Source organism: Cucurbita pepo, chromosome 9, assembly GCF_057944985.1.
Source record: "Cucurbita pepo subsp. pepo isolate OVF chromosome 9, ASM5794498v1, whole genome shotgun sequence".
Lineage (NCBI taxonomy): Eukaryota > Viridiplantae > Streptophyta > Magnoliopsida > Cucurbitales > Cucurbitaceae > Cucurbita > Cucurbita pepo.
In genome coordinates, this window is record NC_141806.1 from 1,954,931 (window position 1) to 1,978,938 (window position 24,008).

The following is a 24,008-nucleotide window of genomic DNA, read 5'->3' on the forward strand; positions in this document are numbered from 1 at the left end:
ATCTTGCCTTTCCAAGGATTTAGAATATTTAACATTTGTAAATTATATTAGTTAAGCATTGTGACTTATAAATGTTTGGTATCGGAAATTTATGAGTTTTTAATTATAATCTGAAAATAGAGTTGGGTTGAGTTAAGTAGTAGACTCTATCCAGGTTGTTCATGTCACCAACCCAACCAATCCGAAATTTCGAATTAGTTCAAAAAAATTTTCCAGTTCAACCGAACGTATGAATACTCCTATTTCATCATTTAAAATCGTATAGAAAGAGATGATCTCCCAGAAGAAGCCAAAATGATTCTAATTTCCAAAACAGAAGAAGACATGGAATCTTGACAATAAGAAACCAAGACAAGTATATTATATTGATTTGTTTAAATGGTTATTATAGATTTAAAAAGAAAAAAGAAAAACATTTGAGCATAATTTGCAGTATATTGGGTAAGGCAATGGGCCACTCTTCTTTAATATCTTTTCCCCATTTTGTAGATCTGATCTCAACCAGCTATGCACATCCCTACTTAATACATATCCCCATACCAACAAAAAAAACCCCCCAATAATTTAATGTGGTCATCAGTTCCTCTCCTTGTGTGGCCAATATTGCCAAAAAGAGATTATAATATTACTTAGTGTCAGATCATACATCGGTTAGAGAGGTGAACGAAACATTACTTGTAAAGGTGTAGACACGTTTTAAAATTGTGAGACTGACGACGATACGTAATGGATCAAAGCAGACAATATCTGTTAGCGGTGGATTTCGGCTGTTACAATTAGTGTCGTATCTAATGAATTATGTTCACTTGCATCTTTACAATAAAGTGTCAAAGATCTTGTTCGGGAAAAAAATGCAGTCATTAATACACAAGAAGCTTAGATGATGAAGAATCGCGATCTATGGCAATTTGACTTTCAACAGAAGGCCGGTTTAAGGCATCCCATTGATGTTTATCACTTATCACAAGAACATTACTTGAATGCTACTATGGGTAGCACGTGCAAAGAAGTGATGAATAGGGCTATATTTGTTCGAGAATTTGGAGTTTTTTCTATCATAATGCATGATTATTTAACAGTAGAGTCGATTTGGGGTAGTACGTGCGAGGAAATGATGAAAAGGGCTATATTTTTTTCGAGGATTTGGAGTTTCTATCGTAATGCATGATTATTTAACAGTGGAGTCAATTTAGGGAACGCTCAGTTCACTGGGAGGATTACCCTCTCACTTCAAACATTAACATTATATGTGAGAGATTATGACGTCTCCGTCCATGTTCTTCCATTTGTATTATGTTGAAATTACTGAAGCTCGAATAGAAATTCTTTAATAAAATCGATTTTTTATTTTTGTTAGAAAGTTGAAGTTTTGATTAATAATAGTATGGCCTACTCAATATGTTGCACCTATGCTTGCCCTTGTTTGGACACATTGCATATTCCTCATCAATGAAGTCTATTAATTTTGATGCCATTTGGGTCCCATCCTCTACTACTCCATTATCAATATCTCTATTTAATTCATATTTTAATTTCAAATTTCTCGGAATCTAAATCCTTCGAATTTTCGGTGTGTTCTCCCTCAAATTAGGTTTAATATGAATCCGATTACACTAAACTAAGATGCAACGAGCTGGAGCATGCATGACGGGTGCCTCACCGACTTGAGCCTATTAGGTTAACCACAGGGTCGAGCCTCACCAGTTGAAGACATGCAATTATATTTTGGCTCCGTTGCTTCTTTTCTTCTATGTAATATGGGTATGTTTTCTTTATTTCAAAATTTACGAGAGACTCAATAATTCCAATCTAATTTTTGGTATCAAAGAATAAAGTTAGTCTTTCAAAAATACAAACATTTATCGTATGAAATGTCACATCAATATTCTCTTTAAATATTAATTTCAGAAATTAAAGACAAATATAATTTTTAAAAGCCACAAAATAATTTTATTTAGTGATATTTTTTGCAAAATTATTTAGGCCCATTAATTTTTTAGTATTTATTGTAATTTTTAAAAATTAAATTGCTATTAAATTGACTTAAATTTCTTTTATTAATTATACTTTAATTTTAACTTTAATTCAAGTTTGAAATTAAGCTCTCCATTGTCCTTCAATTAATTGTCTAATTAAGCTTTAAAAATATATTTCTCAATTAATTTTTTTTTAGAGTAAATTAAAAAATATAACCTATTTTTAAGTATATTTATTAAACTTAACATTTTCTCATAATTAATTTTTGGAAAATGTTAACTTTTATCTCTAAATAATAATAATAATAATAGTAATAACTTAAAATTTTATTTAAACCAATTACTTTGAATTAAATCCATTTTTGCACAAAATTTAATAAATAAATAATATATATATATATATATATATATATTATTTATTTATTTTTTGTCTGTGATATTTATTGATAAATAAAAAAATAAATAAATCCAAAACCCTTGGAATCTATCTATCTTTGACCATTGCCCACACGATCTCTCGCTATCACTCACTCTGTTTGATTCGCTTTTGTAAATTTCAACTTTTCTTCTCGTCTTCTTCTTCTTCTTCTTCTTCTTCTTCTTCTTCAATCCGCCATGTTTGCACCTCCATCACTCTCTTTCACAGACACCCATTTCTCTTACTCTCACTCATTCACTCTTCTCACAATCTCTCCCAATCTCTCTGATTCTCATCACTGCTCTTTCACTCTCTTTATCCTCTCTCTACTGCCTTCTATCCCTCTTCTTCTCTGATTCGTACTTGCGATTCTGTTTCTTCTCAATTTCACGGCTGCGCCGCCGTTTCTTCTCAGCTCACAGTTCAGTTTTCTATGTGAATAAGCTTCTGTAGTCTAATAGTTCCAATTGCCGAAAGGGGATTGAAGTGTTTTGTATTCGTTTCTCGCTTTAATCCTTTCGGCATCGTTCCCCTGTTTCTGGATTGATGTTTTGCATCTCTCTGCGGTGTCGGCATCTTCATTCGCTTTGTGATTCTTTATCCGCGCTGTGTTGCTGAGTGCGTACGTCTTTTCTGCTATGCCTTTATCTTTTGTGATTCTTTAAGCTTTTAGGGGAATTGAATTTGATTCGTTGTTTTTGATTCTTTGTATTGTTGTTTCCCCCTCTCTTTGAAGTTGTGAGTGAATTTTGGGTTGTGTTATTTCCTGGTTTGTGCTTTTGCTCGTTTGGGGTTTAGTTTATTTCACTCGATTTCTATCACGATTTGCATTTGTTCAATGTTAAACAGCCTGTTAGGAGGTTTAAAGTGGTTCTTTGAATCGTATGGGGTTTTTTTGATAGCTTTTTTGATCCGTGCTTATTCATTGTTTTCAATTACTATATTTTTGCATCATACTTGCCTTTTCTCTCTCTCTCTCCTTTTCCTCCCCCCTGAAGTTGGGTATACTTTGGTAATGCGCTTATTATTGAAGTTAAGGGAAAAGTTCTATTGATTTACAACTTACAGATGGATGCGGAAGAAGATTCTAGACGAGGGTATTTTGGATTATTTATGGGAAAGATCTGGGGAGAGAAAGACGGAGAGATTGCTCTGTTAACACACATTTTCATGTTAGAAAGATCTGGGGAGAGGAAGGCAGAGAGAAGTGGGCTGCTTGAGGGTTTTGAATTCTTGGTCATTGCTTGCATGGAATGACATAATAGTTTTTGTTGAGTGATATAGAGTTCAATTAATTTCTGCTATATGGTGATGAAGAAGCTACTCGTCGAGCTTTATCAGAATGTTTGACAGCCTCTGCAAGGAAGACATCAAATTTTGGAGCTTTCTGTCTATGAGACCCCACCCCGATTGGAGAGAGGAACGAGTGTCAGCGAGGACGCTGGGACCCGAAGAGGGGTAGATTATGAGATCTCACATCGGTTGGGGAGGGGAACGAAACATTTTTTATAAGGGTGTGGAATCCTCTCCCTATTAGATGCATTTTAAAAAGTTTGAGAGAAAGCCCAAAGAGGACAATATTTTAGCGGTGGGTTTGAGCTGTTATAAATGGTATCAAAGCCAGACACCAAACAGTGTGCCAGCGAAGACGTTGAGTCCCAAAGGGGGGTGAACATCGGGCGGTGTGCCAGCGAAAACACTGGGCTCCGAAGAAGGGTGGATTGTGAGATCCCACATTGGTTAAAGAGGAAAACGAAGCATTCTTTTATATGGGTGTGGAAACCTCTCCCTAGCAGATGCGTTTCCTTGATAAAAGACTTTTTTTTTTTTTTTTTTTAAAAGACAATTTCATTGATGATTGAAATTTACAAGAGGGATGTATAATCTATGGGGTTTACAAAAGACCTTCCCAACTTGCAATGAGGGAGGTATAACTATAGGAAGTAAAACCTTGAGGAGAAGCCCAAAAGAGAAAGCCTCAAGAGGACAATATCTGCGGGCGGTGTGGTTGGTGTGTTACACTGTCAGATTGCAATACTGTTAGTTAGCTTCTCTTTATGCAAGTGGAATTGATGTGGGCAATTCAATCTTCTCTGGAGGGCAATGTGGATTGCTAGCAGCCATCTCTCAACGAATACTACTTTCCATCTTAAATGATTGGAGTGTTTAGGGAGTCTCTTTGACTTTATACTCTACATGTCAGAAGATGGTTTGATTAGAAATAAAATGGCGAGGGCTTCAATGTCAATAGTAGGGAACTTGTAGGGTCGATTCCTTATGTTTGGCAAAGGGGATAAATCTCACATGCTTCAGTGGAATGTTTTGTTGATCACTTCACCTAACAGCCCTTTTGTGTTCCACACTTTTGACCGAAGTATGTCAGCCTCACTTGGTTGCATGCTGTGATGGAATCTTTCAACAGGACTATTTGTAATTTCATTGCATTGGTGGTGAAGAAACTGTTTTCTTGATAGCTTGTTTAAGGATTCGACTGTGTGTTTTCGAAGTGATAATTTTATGATTGCATTTTTCTTTGTTGTGCATGCCAATGTTTCACTACATGCCGTGGTTCAGTCTGTGATGAATGATTGATTGGTTACCTTATCAATGTGCCTGCCGTTTGCTGCCTGTTATTGTAGCTTCTTTATATCTATTGTTGGTGGGGTCTTTGTTTTGTAATTTCAGGAATATTAGCTTTCCCTTTGAGTTTATGTCTCCTTCATTGAAATCCACCTCAAGAACAACCTTCATCATATTGCCAACATGTCACTACTCTCTTTCAATTCTTATGTGTTCAACCGTAATCACATTCTCCACGTTTTTATATTCGTGATAATCTGCTCGTTTTATGTAAATATGTATGTGAATTGAATGATGCCTGCTCTGTATAATTTCTTTAACCATTTGGGATTCTTCTTCCCCCCACCCTCACTGCGAGTATACAGCTTAGTGTCTTTTATGAATACCAATGGTGTGTCATCATGTTTTGCAGTAGGAAAATTTAACCTTTTCAGTTCAATCTATGGAACTTATTGGTCCAAGGAGAGTGAGTAAAAAGAATCATGTGATTCGAGAGAGTGGTGATTCTCTTTTATCAAACATAGATGATCTCGATCCGTGGACTGCATGGGCCTATAAACCACGCACGGTTTCCTTATTGCTTGTTGGCGCCTGCTTTCTTATGTGAGTGTTCTGTTATAATTCGAAGTCGACAAATTATTTGATAATTACTTCCATGTTCAATTTCTTGACTAATGAAGTACGCTTTTGTTTGCTAAAAGATGGAAGTTCATGTTTTGGTTGGTAGACAATTGAGCTGCTTATAATCTATTCTAAACTACATGGAAACCACTTGTGTCCATGTCTTATGTCTTTTCATCTTGTTTGGAACAGAATAATAACTTTTGCTCTTATTTTTTCTTTCACCTATCCTCTTCATCGCGTTCAGAACCATGGTGTTCGACATTTATAGTTTTGGGTTGGATTCTAACACTTTGGATAGGAAGAATAACGGGAGGGCATTAGAGGCTCTGTTTCCTAGTGCATGGTAATATTCAGTTCTTGGATATTCTTGTTGTCTTCTTCAATCATTTTTTCAAATTTTGAAAGAAGTCCTTTTGTTTCTCTGTTGCATGAACTATTTGCAGTTATGAATTTATTTTGTTATTCGGATGTGTTTATCAGCTGGGTCAGTGGAGCTCTAGATCCTGAATGCACTGCATCAAGTGATCTTGTTACATCCGTTACAAGGTTTGCTTCAGAATCATAAATACTTCTCCTAAAAGAACAATTATTTCTCTTTTACTCTTCATGAACTTCAGTTCTTGCTGATTCTCATAGGGGTGTGTGGGCAATGATCGCTGTATTCCTTGCCTACTGCTTGCTTCAAGCTCCTTCTACGTGAGTTCTTCCTTGCATATTGCTTATAGTTTTTTGCTGGTTTCACTTTTAGGGGATTGATTTTTTCTGGCATGAATACGAATATGTCACCATTGTATGATTAGTTTTACCAGGTTTTACAACATTATCATGCAGGATTCTTATTCGGCCGCATCCAGCGGTATGGCGCCTAGTACATGGCTTGGCTGTCATTTATCTTGTAGCACTCACATTTTTACTTTTCCAGGTAGATTTTCTTTCTGGAATTCATGGATTCTTAACCATTCAAGTACACCGCCCAAGCCCACCTTTAGTAGATCTTGTCTGTTTTGGCCCGTTACGTATCGCCGTGTGGTTTTAAAACGCGTCTACTAAAGAGAGATTTTCACACCCTTATAAAGAATGTTTCGTTCCCTTCTCCAACCGATGTAGGATCTCACATATATACCCTTGGATTGTTCATGTTCATATTTTGCGTCTAATTCCTTGATAAAACCATCTAGCTACTCTCATGCCACTCAGCATTCAAGATACAGATTCAGAGTGTTAGCTTCAATATCACTGATTTCTTCTGTCTACTGTATTTTCTAATCCATAGATTTATTTTCAGAAGCGTGACGATGCTCGGGAATTCATGAAATTTCTCCATCCTGATCTAGGCCTTGGTAATAAGTTCATACTCGTAGTTCATGGGTGTTTGTTTAATGGTGTCTGTTCTTCAAGTGCATGTTCTAAATATACATTTTTTTTGTTCTTATACATGAATTTTAGAGCTTCCTGAGAGATCTTATGGTACAGATTGTCGGATATTTGTTCCTGAAAATCCCACAAACAGGTTTAAGAATGTCTATGTATGATTTCTTCTTTAACTTTATTTATAAGTATATAATTACATGGTTCTTCATGTTTCTGATTACGTTTGCTCACTCAGGCAACATTGTTTGATGAATTTGTTGCTGCTCACATAATTGGATGGTGGGGTAAGGCTATACTCATCCGTAATCAGCCTCTTCTATGGGTACTATCAATCGGGTTCGAGTTAATGGAGGTTAGTTTTTTTATTAAAAAAAAATTATGAGACGGTTAGTTAATCTGTAAAAGTTTATAATTCACCAACCCAAAGGTTCAAATAAATGAAAACTTTATGATTCTTCTAAATTAGTTTGGTTGAACCAAATTAACGTGAATATATTATTATTATTATTATTAATTTTATTTAGTTTCGTAATTATTTTTCTCGATTATTTATTCTCCAACAACTCTTAAAATAATTCGAAGTCTTGGAAGGTAATTTTTCAAAATCTATATTGAAATTAACTTTTAAATCTTTATTTAATGTTTGAAAATAAATAATTAGATATTTTATGTATTAACATTCTACTTCTATTAAAGATGTGAATAAATGACTTGAATAAACTCAGCCCAAAATGTTTTATGGTTGGGTGAAGCTAGGTTCATAAGGGTTACTTGGGTTGAAATAATTTAAACCCCGAACAATTGAGTTGGGTTTAAAAAATATCGTAACTCAATCCAACCCAACTCATGAACACCTCTAAAATCTAATTCAATGAGTTCTTAAATTCGGGTATTGTTTATCATTGACTTAGTGCGATTTCTTGCTCAAGTCGGCCGATTAACATTAATTTTTCTCTTATTGTTTAGCTTACCTTCCGGCATATGCTACCGAATTTCAACGAATGCTGGTGGGACAGTATCATTCTTGACATATTAATTTGCAATTGGTTTGGTGAGTTCCTCACTCGTACCAAAACCTGGAATTGGAAATAAATTGGGTGTATGTTTATTGATGCTCTTTTATGTGTTTATCTTTTTATCTATAAGAGTGTTGAACGAACCCCCAGTTATGGATTTGTCAGAGAAAAATGCTTTGCTTCATCTTGATGATCTAGCTATGATGTGGATATGGTTTTCAATTGTTGAAAGTCTAGATTACCAAAAGAACATGAACTCAATTTTGGACTGGTGGGATCGATAACTGTTCTGAGGCCATTCAGCTTGAAGTTTTCTGTTCAAGTCGATATCGATTCTTCTTTAGTTAGTTTTTTCCTGTGTGCCAACTGGTCTTACCTGTTTTGTTAGTGTATGATGAGTACATGCCATCAGTCGGGTTCAAAAAAATGAACCCAACCGAAACTCAAAATCCAATCCAACCCAACTCAACTCTTATAATTCGAGTTGAGTTAGGTTGGATTCTCGGATTCTCGGGTTGGGTGTACACCCCTCGTACATGGTTAAGTCATACTCCATGAGTCTGATAAGCCCATGACATATGGGGAACCTTTGGAGAGAGTCGCAAACATGGATTTAATATGGCTCTTGATCAGCCAGATGCTGTATGCAAATTGACCTGCTTATACTAGGTTATCTGGAGTACTCTCTAGTAGTGATTTGGGAATACTCCAAGTTACTTGTCTAATGTAATCATTTTAGTATAACTCTGATGAGTAGGGAGTATAGAGGGCTCCCCTTGAACAACTCTTAAAAGGTTATGTTACTATCTGTCTGTCTTTACGGAAGAGGTTGACTTTGTCTTTACGGAAGAGGTTGACTTTGTACCGCCCGAAGGTCATATAGATCGAAACCCGAAGTCAATAAGAACGAAAGTCCTACCCACTGCTACTGTAACGGCCCAAGCCCACCGCTGGCAGATATTGTCCTTTTCGGGCTTCCCCTCAAGGTTTTTAAAACGCGTCTGCTATGGAGAGGTTTCCACACCCTTATAAAGAATGTTTCGTTTCCCTCTCTAACCGATGTGGGATCGCACAATCCACTCCCCTTCGGGGCCTAGCGTCCTTGTTGGCACTCATTCCTCTCTCCAATCGATATGGGATCTTACAGCTACACCTACCACCTACCGATGTGTAGAGTTCTTAGCAAATTGGAAGTAGAGGTTGACCAGTTATTGCCTTCTAGCTATTGTCTTAAAGATTCCAGTTCTATAAAGCCTGTGAGCAAAATCTGGTGTTTGTGTTTGTTCAGTTCTGTTACTTGTTTTGCAGGAATATGGGCAGGAATGCGTACTGTCAGATACTTCGACGGGAAAACATACAAGTGGGTCGGTCTAAGTCGACAGCCTAATATTATTGGGAAAGTAAGTCTTGCATTCATTTCCACTTACTTCAGATCATACATTCAACTGTGTATGGCCATTGTTTCTGGGTTGAGGGGAAATACTGAGCTTGTTTTGTTCATCTATCAACTATCATCGTTTTCGGGTACATCTCGTGTTGCGCTGAAAGGATTTCATCATACCACTCGTCCTAAGATCTAATAGTGCGTAGTCTTATTTGCAGGTGAAACGGAGCTTGGGACAGTTCACTCCAGCACAATGGGATAAAGATGAGTGGCATCCCTTACTCGGTCCATGGCGTTTCATTCAAATTCTCGCTGTTTGCATCGTCTTCTTGACAGTGGAGCTTAACACATTCTTCTTGAAGTACTGTCTATGGATTCCTCCTAGAAACCCTGTAATAGTATACAGGTTGGTTTTATGGTGGCTTATCGCCATACCAACAATTCGCGAGTACAACGTTTACCTTCAAGACAGGTTTTCTCCCCCTTCCCTCCTGTTTTCTCTGTTCGAGATTATGAATCTTTGAAGCTTAAATATCTCTGAACTTTCACGTTTTTATCTATTTAGTTCTGAACTTTAAAACGTGTCTAATAGGTTCTTAACAAAGATCTATCAAACACGAATTTAGGAATCCATTAGACACAAAATTGAAGATTCAAGGATTTACTAGGCGTCTTTTAAAGTTTAAGAACATATTAGACACAAAATTGTACGTTGCAGAACTAAATAGACAAAAACTTGAAAATTTAGAGACTAAACTGAACGAACAGTGATTCCAGGAAACTGGTAAAGAAGATTGGAGCGTTTTGTTGGCTATCTCTAGCCATTTGCGTGGTTGAGCTTCTAATTTGCGTTAAATTTGGACATGGTTTGCTCCTTCATCTTATTACAAAACTTGTTCTTATTGTTCATTGATGATATTACCAATACGTTTCCTTTGTTGTGTGTTCTTATTTTAGGTTTATATCCCAAACCAATGCCATCTTGGTTGGTGCATTTCTGGATATCTGTTGGAGTTTCCCTTGTATTATTCCTGCTTCTTTGGACCTCCCAACTTCACCTATTGGTTTCCAGGAAGAAATGGAAATGATTTTTATTGATTTCTTCATTGTTTCATAGAACAAAAAAAGAGAAAAATATTTTTTTTTTTAGTTTCATGGGACTCCCATTCATAATGTATATCTTTTTTTTTTTTTATGTTCTTTGTAGATAGCATCAGGTTTTCCATTAGGGTAGAAGAAGAGTCACAACATTCTATGTCATTTGGGAGATTTTTTCTTTGGGGAGAGGGAAGATTGTATTCCATGCCTAAGGCTCGTACATTAATTATTGATTATCCACCTAAATGGGTCGTGTAATTTTTTGAATTCAATAATTCTAAGATTGAAGATCAAACTGTCGATCTTTTCAATGATATGTAGTGTCTTATCTAACAAGTTAGGCTCGAATTGACTTATAATTGATTTAGAATGCTGGATTGATGCTTTGTTGGCTTGGGAGTGTTTGGTTCGGGCAGGTAAAGCAATGGCCACTATGAATGTAATGTGTCGAGTAAAGTTGTATCCTTGAGTTCTATCCTTGAGTTCTATGGCAATGGATGCCATTAGATGGCAGAACCCGAAAAAAACTATAGTAGTTTTAAATAAATTTATCATGACTCCTATCAATTCCTTTATCAATTCCTTCTTGGGAACAATCTATCATTTTGAATCCTTCAGAACTAACAAAACCAAATTTGACTCCGTGGAACTAACTTTTTGTGCATCACACACTTTATCGTATGTGCAGGTTCCAATCATACTAACACTTTATCATATGTGCAGGTTCCAATCATACTGTGAGATCCCACATTAGTTGGAGAGGAGAACGAAACATTCTCTAAGTAGATGCATTTTAAAAACCTTGAAGAGAAGCCTGAAAGAGAAGCCTGAAAAAGAAAGCACAAAAAAGACAATATCTGCGAGCAGGTTGTTAAACATCTACTCAAAGAGCTTGCTTAGGAGCCGTGTGAGATGAGAGTCTCATGTACGATTTTGAATGAGAGAAAGAAGTGAAGAATCCTCTTTTCGACTCTGACTCTCCCACTCCAGTCGTTAGGCCGGTGTCATGAGACCAAATTCTTTCAATTTGGAGATACGTTGTGGTTTGTGCAGTGGTGGAAGCTGTGCTTCTGGCAGCTCCCTTTTTGGATGGTGATCAAGCTCTCAGGGCGATGACCAAATTCTTCTTATACCATCGCTCGAGGGGTAAATCCGCAGATTCAACCAAAATTTTACATCTCTGAGAGTATCCTGCACATTTAAAATTCCTCTGGGGTAATGTAATTGTGACAAGAAAGGGGTATTCTCGAAATGATCTTTCTAAATTATTTCGTTTGTGTAACAACCCAGACCCACCGCTAGCAGATATTGTCTTCTTTGGGCTTTCCCTTTCGAGCTTCCCCTCAAGGCTTTAAAATGCGTCTGCTAGGGGAAGGTTTCTACACCCTTATAAACCACACCCTTATAAATGGTGATTTGTTCTCCTCCCAACCAAATTGGGCCATCACAATATCATATCATTGTGAAAAGTCATGTTCGTCTAACACATCATTTTAGAAATTGTGATGTCCCATAATTGGTTGGGGAGGAGAACAAATCACCATTTATAAGGGTGTGGAAACTTTCCCCAAGCAGATGCGTTTTAAAGCCTTGAGGGAAAGCCCAAAGAGTACAATATCTACTAACGGGTCTGGGTGACAAAAATAGGGAACTTTTTTAAGAAGTACACAATAATAGATAGTGACAAAAACTGGATCCAATATTGCAACAAAACTGGATGTAAATATGGCTATCCACATACACACCAAAACAATCAAAATATACTAACCCCCTCCGCTGACAATTGAATCAGAAATAAGTTGTGTGAGCCGGAGATAATATCACATAACCTCCTTCAGTTGCTTAAAGTCACATTCTCCATTCGACTTTCTATATCAGTAGCCGTGGAGCCACTTAGTTCGGTCTCGAGCTGTTTACACGAATTTCGCAGATCGTTGCATGCCTGAAGAAAGCCTTCTGAATTACCATTAAGACTTCCCAACTCTGCCTGCATATTGTCAAGAAAGCTAGAAATTTTCTCAGAAGCTGTTTTAATGGCAGGAATCTCTTGTGGGGGGTAAAGACAAGCTCCAAGCTCGTCGACCTGCACTCCTATTCCTTGGCATAGCTTCAATAGATTCTCCAAGGACGCTATGTTACTTTGAATGTTTGCATTTTCCAGCTTGAGCAAACTTGTGATAGAGCGGATGAGTTCCTTTATAACTACAAGTATTGAAGATACAACACTCATGGCAGATTGAGCAACTCTCATCTCTTCGGCTGACAAATCGTTACCTATATCGGCATCGTCGCTTGTATTACCCTCATCTTCTGTATGACCTACTACTTTGTTGGAAGATTCTTCAGGAGCTTCATCCAAGTCAGAGGAACCTTGTTTAAGATCCTTCATCTCTCGGAGGACGTCCTTCACCGACACAGCTACCTGGGTTATTGCTCGGCCAATTGCAGTTATATTTGTGGAAGGAGTCTTCTTAAGGGCAGAGCAAGCATCCCAAACCGCACCAACCAACTGTGGAACTACTTGGTTTTGATCCTTATTATTATGTGATCCTGAAAGAATGTTGATTCAGTGACGAAATTGCATTTAGGAGTACTGTTGTAGAGCTCAAACAACATATATTATGATTTGGCTTGATGCAAAAAGGAACTCACAAAAACATGTGACTGAATTTAACCCTATCATCAAAATTTGATGATGGGAACTTCTGATAGTTGGAAAAGTAAAACTTTTATACCTCCATGATAATGTAATAGATAATTTACTTTAACATGAACTCGAGAGTACTCCTCCTTATATCGTGGGTGTTCAACTAATCCATCCTCTCCCATGTTAGGAATCACGACTCTCCAAAATGGTATGATATTGTCCACTTTGAGAATTAGCTCTCAGGCTTTGGTTTCGGTTTCCCCAAAAGGCCTCATACCATTGGAAATAGTGTTTCTTGATTAAAACCCATGATCATCCCCGTAATTAGCCAATGTGGGACTCTCTCCCAACAATCCTCAACATCCCAGAGACAAACTTAATTCAGCATCAGTTTACTTTAATCCAGAATTCAGTTCCCAATACATTATAGATGCAACATCATACAAAACTTATGATATTAACATTCTTTAACACTATTTGTTAGATTCGATCGAAAACGACATCAAGAGCCAGGTAGATACAGGAAAACGGTAAATTAAACAAAACTCAGTGACAATGTAAAGCAAGACCATCTATCTGTCAAAGGTGTCCAGAGGCAGAAAATGGAACAGCAAACAGCAAACAATAAACCACTTATTCCTTCAGAATTTTTCCTTCTCTAAATTCTATCAAGAGAAAATTCACAGGATCTTTCCCTTCTCCAGATCGATGTAGGATAACCTAATGACGAAAGTTTAGATCAAAATTTACAATGGAAAGTAGGGGAAGAGTAATTTACCATAGAAGGAGACGGATTCCTTCCATAACCTAAAACTGGAATCAATTACTTGCTTCACAGCTGCATGGATAACAGAAGACAGGGTAGGGCCAGCACCCACTTTACTCCCAAAGGAAACCAGGAGGAAACCTTGCAGCATGTTGAAATAAGCTGCCATGTTTTCCTCAATTGCTTTAACTTCTAGCCTTTCTCCAGTCCACACCATTCCAGCTACAGGGCAAAAACAAAGATATAACCAATTAGATTCATGCCATTAACCATCAACTGCAAGCAACCAAGTTTAGGAACATAAAAAAAATTTTAAAAAATCTCTTCCACTTCTTTGTCATTAGAGAAATCCGTAGGACTTAAAGATAAACACATTCTCAAATCAAAACATCAAAATTGAGAATCCTGTTGAAACGCAATTACAATCAACAACTTACACCTTAATAATACATCTATTCAACTCTCCCACCCCCATAGTTGCAGAACAACATTTGCAATACCAAGAACAATTATAAACGAAACGGAAACCTACCGACACTCGCCTGCTTGTAGACTTGGTCGCCCATTTTTACAACATCCTCCCACTTCACGTTTTCAAGGGAAGAAGATGGATTTTGATCCAACATCTACAAGTCAAAACACGAAAAGAGAAACCATATCGGAAATTTGAACCTCCATACAAATGCAATTCTACAAGCAGAAGATTATCTGAAAATCGAACCTGAAAAGTTTCATGGATGGTATTCAGATGTGAATTGAGAGTTCGGGTGAGTCGCTCTTTATCCGCTTTCCCCATCGCAATCGGTGAGTGTCCTCTCTGAGATTGGAAACTTGATTGATAGAGTGATGAAGCTCTGAGAGAGACGAAGACGGAAAGATGGGGTTTTACGATTGCCTGAAAAAGGCGTATTTATTTGCGGGGTTTTTCATTTTCTAAGAGAATAAAATAAAACGGCGTTTCTATTTGTTTTATTATTTTAAGTTTAAAAGAAAAAACATTTTACTTTATAAATGTTTTTTTTTTTTTTTTTTGGTAAAGATTGGAATGTTTTCTTATTAAAGATATTGATACATTGAATATATATATATATAATTTTAAAAAATTCAAAACTAATGAAATTAATTTAGCTCTTGTAATTTAAAATTTATTACAAATTAATCCTTCAATTTTGTAACAACATAGAAATATACGTACATTTAAAAAGATTTATATTGTCTAACGAAATGGTATCAAAGCTTGTCTAACGAAATGGTATCAGAGCCGCTAGACACTTAATAATGTGTCAGCCTTTTGACTGTTCTCCGAAGGGGGTAGACACGAGGCAATGTGCCAATAAGAACGCTGGACCCCAAATGAGGTAGATTTGGTAGTGATCCCACATCGATAGACACGAGACGGTGTGCCAGTAAAGACGAACGCTGGACCCCAAATGAGGTAGATTTGGTAGTGATCCCACATCGATAGACACGAGACGGTGTGCCAGTAAAGACGCTTGGTAGTGATCCCACATTGATGGGAGAAAGGAACGAGAGCCAGCGAGGACTCTTAGTAGTGATCCCACATCGATGGGAGAAAGGAACGAGGGCCAGCGAGGACACTGGGTCTCAAAGGGGTAGATTGTGATGTCCCATACTGGTTGGGGAGTAGAACAAAATACTCTTATAATAAGGGTGTGAAACTTTTTCCTACCACGCATTTTAAAACCTCGAAGGGAAGCCTAAAAAAGACAAGACAATATTTGATAGCGGTGGATTTAGACGGATAGTACATCTACTTCTCCTCTCCTCCAACTTAAATTATTCTAAAATTGTAAAAACATGAAAGTTTTGGAAAAGATTACCTTGTTGATCAAAGAAAACTTGTTTCTAAACTCATGATTCAAATTATTTTATAGTAACATATGAGTAACTGAAAGGTCAAATTTGAATCATGCAACCCAAAATCGTTTAATAAGTTCTAAAATTTTCACAAAAAAGTGGACTGTCTCAAGATCTCTTACATAGCTTTTAAAACAAATAGAAAGAAAAAAAAAAAAAAAAGAAAAAAAAGATAGAAATCCGATCTGTTTGCTCCGATCAAATAAATCCATAATCTTCTGAATAACTTCCTTCGGAAATAGAAAGCCTCTCACCTGCCCTTCTTGCCTGCAAATATAATGAAATGTAGCCATGAGAATACCCTAAAATATGCATCCAATAGTGTATGTGTGCATATATCTGCAATACCATACATATAGCAATTCATGCCATATAATATACATTCACCCGTCCTCGACCGATATATCAATAACCCGATATATCAATAATCCAAATCTAGCGTGCATTAACATGGAAATGAAGTCATGTTATCCATGTAAAAGAGTATCATGGCTCAGACCAACTTAAGCATACCTCAACTAGTATGTAACAATTTAGTACTTTCGACCTTGTAACAATTTAATTCCTAGTGTTCGTATGTATCAGTTTAATCCCTGACCGTCAAAAATCTATCAAAATTAAGTGTCGATTTTATCTACGGCAAGTCCTAAAACTAAATTACTGTCAAATTGGAAAGTTAGGGACACACCCAATCCTTACGAACCTACTCCAAAAGTTCAGAACTATTTTTAGGCCATACACAAGCTAAGCATCTATGGAGATCCTCTCTAAATTCCTATCTTATGTTTTTATACAATAATTGACCATAAAAGGAAGGAGTTTGTAATTAAAATTAAATAAATGTAGTTTTAACGAGTTCTTCAAAATTTTAAAACGAGTTCTTCAAAATTAAGTTTTAACGAATTTGATTAACTAATAACAATAATTTACTTGCAATACAAGACAAGAAAATTTATGAAGTACAAATTAACAGACACTAAACATTCTTTTTTGGGGGACAATGTAACAATAAACAGTGTAAGAACTAATTTTATTATTAAAAGTACAGGGACTAAATTTGACATTTCGAAGTACAAGAAACAAATGGTATTTTAACTCATGTTAAATTATGTTCATAAGAAGTGCTTCGAAGTAGGACCTTTGAGGGCTTAAGAGATTTGGCAAAAGAAATATAATGCCTCCATTGATTAATTGATTTGAGAGACATTTTGACACACACCCTAATAGCTTCCTGCTTTCTAGTGGCTTTTTTTTCGAAGTTCATTGATAAATTATGAAGTATGCCACCTATACATCAGGACAAGCAACACCTTTATTCTCTCTCCTATTTAAGGCTTGAACTACCTCTTTGCAACATGGATTTCTTGGCCTGTCATTTACTAATAGCTTCCTGCTTTCTAGTGGCTTCCCATTTATTATTCACTGACAAACCTACTGCAAGTCTGCAACCTATACCCGCTTTCTGTAGAGGATTGAGGATTACTGGGAGTGAGTCCCACATTGGTTAATTTAGTGGAAGATCATGGGTCTACAAGTGAGGAATACTATCTCCATTGGTATAAGACCTTTTGGGGGAAGCCCAAAGCAAAGCCATGAGAGCTTATGCTCAAGGTGGACAATATCATATCATTGTGGAGAGTCGTGATTTCTAACACTTTCTACTCGAAATGTTTTCATTCATGATTTTTCGTCGATCTAAATATTAATTATCCAGAAGTTTTCAATGGCCAAACACAGTACAGTGAAGATAAAAGCATAGCAGTAGCTATATAATTAAATAGTGTCCTAGCTCAAGCTGCCTCATTAATGAATGGCTAAAGATGCTACCCAAATGTCTTCAAATTTAGAAGATTCCATCACCAATCTTCAAGTCATTAATTTAGAAAATAGTAGGAACAATAATAATTAAGATAACTAGATTTGGCCTTTAAAACTATTAATGATGCCATAAATCTAAGAAACAGAATACTCATCAGTAATTAGTGTTGGAAAATTGTAAGAAAAAAATAATAGAGATGACATAATTTGACCTATCCAAACTATTAATGATACCGTAAATCTAAAAAAAAACAAGGCCCTCATCAGTAATTAGAGCAGAGAGTTGAGGTGAGAGAGACGTACCTGTTCTTCCCAATTTATCCGACTGGTAATGAAGGAGAGCAACGCCGTTTGCACAAAAGCCCCAGTTTGTATACCAATCCAAAGGCCTCTTCCTCTCAGGTGCACCAAGAAAGCAAGAATTGCAGCAACTGGAACCCCACAAAGATAGAAGGCCCCCAAGTTTACATAAGCACCAATGTGCTGCCATCCACATCCTCTAGCAACGCCTGGTTAAGTAAACGACAATTCAACTTTGCAACTAATTGTACTCGAAATAAGTACAGATGAACATATTTGACCAGAATTGAATAATTTTCAGATCAATTCTCCTCACTGTCAACTGTCGCTTGCTTCATGATGAATTGTTCACTTGTCAAGTCTAGACCAAAATTAAATCTAGCTCTACTCAAAAGGACTGTAGAGCATTATAAGCTAACATGAATTTAGGTATCCTTTTTAACAAATATTAACTTTTAAAACTAGTAGTAATTTTATCTGAATCTGATAACATTTCACCGAAGCATTTAGTTTTTTATAGTAGAGATGCTTAACCTGAAAGGACTCCCTGGATGCTGTCGAATATCACGGATAAGCAAACCAGAGGTGCCATGGAGGCCACATAATCCACAACATCCTTCTCATTGCTAAAAGCATAACCAAAGACACGACGAAGAGCAAAAAGGGTTGAGGTCAATATTGAGGTTTCCACAACGCCGAGGAATATAGCAACGCTTGTTGCCCGACGAGCCGCTTGCGGATTCCCAGCACCTAGTTCATTGGAGACTCTTGTGCTGTGGCATCAACAGTTAATGAAAATGTATCACAGAAGGATGAATTCTCCTACTTTTCGGGAAGATAATAAATGATATAAATTTGATGGTAAATTAAGCTAAGAAAATTATGGAGTACAAAAATAGATACGAGACACAGAAACGACACGACACAAAATCTGTGACACATCGCCTTGTAAAGATATAAAGCCCAGACCCAACAAAAAAACATTTATAAAGTACACATTTTAAAAAATATTATCATTTTTATATTAGAAGAAAATTTAAGTCCATGAGTTTGTACATTTATATGCTCAAGAATATGATTTTGATGTATTTCTGTCTCAAAACGTGTTTGATATGCATCAACAAATGTTGAACATATATTGAATTTATACAACCAATGTCTAACACATATATTGTGCTAATAAGTGTCTGATACATGTACAAGATTCGGAGTGTCATGTCAAACACAGACGCTAGTCAAACTAAAGTGTTTGTGTATTAAGAAAAATATAAATACTCAATTGAATATCTAATATCCTTTCAAAGTCTGATTTTCTTTTTTAGTTTGCTGTTGATAAGATCAATCCTGAACCTTTAATTTCAAGGCTTGGACCCCTAAATTGCAAATACCTTTTATGAAAGATTCCTTTTTTTATCATTTATGTCAAGTATAAATTTTTATAAGACTGGAAAAAGGGAGAAAAAAAAAAAAAAAACTCTTACGAGACTGGAAAAAGATACTCTGTTACGTCAAAGAAAAAAAAATTAACAAAGGAATCAAAATCTAGTTACTATACTATCTGGTTATTCTAGCAATTACTTAGATCACTTCATATTGTGTAAACAGATAAGTAAGCAGTTTAGTCAATAAAATTAGTTGTCTTGTTACTCAATCTCATGAAAGTCAAATGCTACAATTTCAACTAGCTAATGATCCAAAGACTTACTTATCAAGTAACAACATCATTTAATGGATAATATCATTAACAGCTGAAGTATGGATCTATAAATGGAAACAGTTAATCACATGTCCACATCTCTATAGCATACCTTCCTGCAGCACCAAGTCCATATGGTATCGAATAAAGTGTAGCAATTGTATTGAGACTGTTAAAAAGAGGCAACTGTGAATATATTGCTTTCTGTCTAGTAACCCAAAGCTTACAGAAGAAATTTAGCAACATTTCTGTATTCACTATGTGATAGAGCAGACATACCAAACAGATAAAACTGAAGTTTCAAGCTCCGGATTCGGTAACAACCCTGAAAGTAAGATAAGCAGCTCAAATGACCACCATTCGAGGCTGCAACAATAGACATTAAACTATTATTTATGAAAAAAATGTTCAAAGTAAAAAGATGCTATGATTCAAGATTTAAGAAACAGAAAAAGACAGATAATAAATCACCAAACCATCACCGCAGAAGGAATTGCCAAGCTAAAGAATTCCTGAATTCCTCGAAACATCTCCATAGAAATGACTCCACGGGTTGTCGCACACTTAGGTGAAAATATCATGTATAATGCTAGCAAAATCACGTTCAGCCAATATGACAAACTCATAGCTAATGCTCCTCCCAGATTTCTGAGTTCAGCCTTGTACACCATGAACCAACAAAATGGTACGTGGAAGGAGAGAGTGATAGAAGAACAAATGACCATGGGGATTACTAAACTTTGTGCCTGGAAATATCTCACCAATGGTTGAAGAAATGCACAAGCAAAGAGCGCAGGAATCAGCCAAACAATGAACTTCCCAGCTTCGTGCGAAATCCGAGGATCTTGACCAAAGAAAATAAGTAGCTTTTCCAAGAAAATCCATGATAGGGATATAGGAATGGAAAATAAGAAGATGCAAAATATAGCAGTGTAGGTCTGAGTTCCAAGTTTATGATATTGCCGAGCTCCATAAGCTTGTCCACATAGAGTTTCGAGGGCGCTGGACAAGCCCAACTGTTTTTTAACAAGGTAAAAGTCCAGCCAGTTATTGGAACAAGAACAAACGAATTTAGCATGATAACTTGGCTAAGAAAGTTACATTTGAAGTTGACTAACTTTATTGGGTATATAACATGGGATTCGACATTAGTATTCGGACAGAGCATTTTTAGTAGTCTTCGACGTACTTGTAATTTCAAATTTCAGGCCTACGTTTATGCTAGCCATAAGAAACATTGACATTGATACAGTATGACAATGGCTTGTTCCAGCAATAATGTGGGTTGAATCCATTCTTAAATGAAAACAGAAAAAAGGCAAACAGAATGGCATCAATGTTCAAAAACCTCAGTCCGCAGTTCTAATTGCTAACTTAGAATCATTCTTGCAGGTATGTTTATCCATGCTGAATAGACTTATGAAAATTGTTCAATATGATTATTTTCTTGAAGATAAACCTTAATCGAAGGGTTGAGATGAGTCCTGCATTTTATCCCCAATGTTGGTAGGGTTGCGAAAAAGATATTCAAATTCGACAAAAGACAAATTGCTCAGATCCATCCTCTCCGACAATAATTCTTTGATTCAACGAAAGGTAAAAGAAAACAAACAAAAAAAATACCGTCAAAGAAACAAAACAAAAACAAAAAGCAAAGGAAAAACGAAACGCATGCGAACGGATATACTTTCAATGACGAGAATCAAGAGATTAAGCCTTATCCTCTAAACTATATAATCGCTAATTTACCTGAACCCTGTACCAACAGATGGAAAGGTACATAAAGAATCTTCACAGAATAAAACGTAGAACGAAACAAAATATCATTACTCACGAGAACACTGAAGCCTGTAACTCCAGAAATGGAAATGGCTACGGCGCTGCTGGAGAGAGCAAGTTCTCCGAGATGACCGACCATCATCATCGTCACCATCTGCAACAAAAACTGCGACAAAGTCACGGCAACCATCGGCGCCGCCAAGAATCCCACTCTCTTCACCTCTTCAAGAAAAGCTTCCCTCGAGAGATTGCTTTCCTTCTGCTTCGGCAGCAAAATCTCTTCCACGGCGCCTTGCTTCCCGTTCTCCATCAAGCCCGATGGATGAATTCTCAAACTTCCACTACGATCCTCGATTTCTCGATCGCCACTGACCTCCCAGTTTTAGAGACTTCCAAATTGCATGGCTTCTTCCTCATTCCTCACCGCCATGATTAACAACAAAATTAAATAAATAAATAAATAAAATTAATATTCCGCCACGAATCAAGTAATCCACCGGAAATGAAGCGTCCTACCGTAAATTGAACAGAAATAGAAAGATATATAATTTATGAACTAAGATAAATAATTTCCATTAAATTATCAAAATATCCATAAATTTTATATTTAAAAAAAAAAAAAATCAATATTATCTTATTAATTTATATTTTATATAATTTTTTAAAATATTCCAAATAACCTCGGATGAAAATACTTTTTAATAAAATATTAATAAAAAAAATTTAAACGATTAAAATAAATCATATTTTAAATGTTTGTAAAAAGTTTAGAAGCTTTATTTAATATTTTTTTAAATAATATATATATATATTTTTTTTTAATTTAACCACTAAATAACCATGAAATTAAGAAAATAGTGTTATTTATTTTTGGAAAAATCCACGTCAGCACTCCAGCAACCCAAATAGTACAAAAATTAAAGTTGTATTGGTACAACAACCACGTAGGAAAGCTAGGACCACGATTTTGATGATTTGATAGGCTGCCTGCAATGCAAAACGAGTTTACCGACCGCATAACAATGATTTTCTGTGTAGTGTGTGGGGCCATGTCGCCCGAGCGATCATAGTACGGGCGCTCATCCAATATCAAAGAAATATGTAGATCTCACTACTTTCAATGACGAGAATCAAGCTCTCTATCTATCAACAACAGGGGGGCTGTTCTCCTTTGTCAACGCTACTAAGGACTAGGGCGAGCGAAATTCTGTAGAGGCTCGAGGGCTTACTAAGCAAAGGGGCCGAAGGCTGCTTTGCTATCGAGACTACTATACCACCGAAGGGCGGCAGACAAAGCTACAAGAATCTCTTAGTAAGCACAACTTTTCTGTAGATACGCTTTTAACTAGGTAAGTCGGTCAATTCAAATTTAGGTAATCATTGACCATAGAACGTATACCCGAGTCGTTAGTCCAATTTTTATAATAAAGTTTTAGAAAATGGGACAGATAAATTTAAAAAAAAAAAATTGAAAACCACGTTGAAAAAAATATTGTTATAAGCTAGCATGCAAGAAATGCAATACAACGGCTTAGATAAAATATAATTACAGGTAGGAATAGATCCCGTTTACCTAACTAATTTTGTATCCTCGTTCTCTCCCACATTAATGGAAATTATACGTAAAAAATTGAACATAAATTATCATTAAATATATTAACATAATTAATTTATAAATATTAACTATCTCGTTAATTTATGTGGTAAATAATTGAACGTATACTTTAAACAAAATTCTCTGATTAATTTTGGAAACAAATTTTAAAATAAATATAAAATTTTTTCATTCGAGAAACCGAATTAAACTTATTCCAAAGTTTACGAGTATTTTATATAATTTAACCGTTTTATTATTAATATTAATATATATACCAAAAACAAAATGTCAATTTTATTTTTTACTTTATTTCTTATTGTTTACATTTACGTGAATAACACAAATTTATTAGACAAATTGCTAAAGAGGCAATAAATTTTTTTAATGTGGACGGCTAAACACGTCAGCATCCTACGTGGAATTTCGAACTCAAAAGAGGGTAAAAAAAAAAAAAATAAATAATTGTTGAATAGTTGGAATTTATTTATTTATTTTAAGGAAAAATAAAAATTTAAAAGCCGAAGACAACGACCAGGTAAGCGACCTCGGTGTCGGATAAAGACCATGCATGGTGGTGGTGGCTTTCAATAATTTTGGCTCAAAGTTAATAATATAATTTTAATTTTTTTGTTAATTAATTTGTTATTTTTTTAATTCGCTTTCCCTTTCCCGCTTCGCCTCAAGGCTTTAAAACGTGTCTCAATGATATTTTATTCTCCTCTCAACCAATGTGGCACATCACAATCCACTATTCTCCTCCCGAGACGTTACAATCCACCCCCTTCGGGGCCCAGCGTCCTTACTGGCACACTACCACTGTTCTCCTCCCAACTAATGTGGGACATCACAATCCACTCCCTCCGGGGGCCAGTGTCCTTACTGGCACAGCGCCTCGTGTCTACCCTCTTCAGGGAACAACGAAAAAATTGGCACATAATCCTGTGTCTATCTCTGATGCTATTTGTAACAGCTTAGATTCACCGCTAGCAGATATTGTCCTCTTTGGGTTTTCCCTTTCAATCATCCCCTCAATGCATTAAAATGAGTCTGCTAGGGTAAT

At 36.1% G+C, this 24,008-nt stretch overlaps 3 protein-coding genes across 13 annotated transcripts; 1 reads left to right on the forward strand and 2 right to left on the reverse strand.

Moving 5' to 3' along the window:
* The first annotated feature begins 2,554 nt into the window (after positions 1–2,554).
* Positions 2,555–11,302, forward strand: LOC111801353 (CDP-diacylglycerol--serine O-phosphatidyltransferase 1). Of its 9 annotated transcripts, none has more exons than XM_023685315.2 (14): positions 2,555–3,012; positions 5,387–5,577; positions 5,843–5,941; positions 6,079–6,144; positions 6,235–6,294; positions 6,430–6,520; positions 6,884–6,938; positions 7,045–7,124; positions 7,205–7,321; positions 7,936–8,020; positions 9,294–9,385; positions 9,576–9,841; positions 10,138–10,235; positions 10,327–10,781. In XM_023685315.2, the coding sequence occupies exons 2-14, from the start codon at positions 5,417–5,419 to the stop codon at positions 10,455–10,457; spliced, it is 1,401 nt and encodes a 466-aa protein (XP_023541083.2). In that variant the 5' UTR covers positions 2,555–3,012; positions 5,387–5,416; the 3' UTR covers positions 10,458–10,781. The 9 variants fall into 9 exon arrangements, with proteins under 9 accessions (XP_023541083.2, XP_086983404.1, XP_023541088.2 ...); XM_023685313.2 differs by having other exon boundaries at positions 2,556–3,016; XM_023685317.2 differs by having other exon boundaries at positions 2,557–3,016; positions 10,147–10,235.
* On the reverse strand, positions 10,988–14,795 carry LOC111801356 (uncharacterized). Of its 2 annotated transcripts, XR_015422543.1 has the most exons (5): positions 14,602–14,795; positions 14,413–14,506; positions 13,893–14,102; positions 12,236–13,017; positions 10,988–11,658 (listed from the first exon to the last, which is right to left on the reverse strand). XR_015422543.1 is itself a non-coding variant. In XM_023685326.2 (4 exons), exons 1-4 carry the CDS (start codon positions 14,674–14,676, stop codon positions 12,302–12,304), a joined length of 1,095 nt encoding a protein of 364 aa, XP_023541094.2. In that variant the 5' UTR covers positions 14,677–14,795; the 3' UTR covers positions 12,146–12,301. The 2 variants fall into 2 exon arrangements, 1 of the variants encoding a protein (XP_023541094.2); XM_023685326.2 differs by lacking the exon at positions 10,988–11,658 and having other exon boundaries at positions 12,146–13,017.
* Positions 14,796–15,802: 1,007 nt separating this feature from the next.
* LOC111801355 (protein DETOXIFICATION 12) lies at positions 15,803–21,881 on the reverse strand. Of its 2 annotated transcripts, XM_023685325.2 has the most exons (7): positions 21,407–21,878; positions 20,044–20,588; positions 19,852–19,938; positions 19,685–19,741; positions 18,411–18,649; positions 17,880–18,085; positions 15,803–16,025 (listed from the first exon to the last, which is right to left on the reverse strand). In XM_023685325.2, exons 1-7 carry the CDS (start codon positions 21,659–21,661, stop codon positions 15,957–15,959), a joined length of 1,458 nt encoding a protein of 485 aa, XP_023541093.2. In that variant the 5' UTR covers positions 21,662–21,878; the 3' UTR covers positions 15,803–15,956. The 2 variants fall into 2 exon arrangements, with proteins under 2 accessions (XP_023541093.2, XP_086983402.1); XM_087127276.1 differs by lacking the exons at positions 15,803–16,025; positions 17,880–18,085 and having other exon boundaries at positions 18,406–18,649; positions 21,407–21,881.
* Between the last annotated feature and the right edge of the window lie 2,127 nt (positions 21,882–24,008).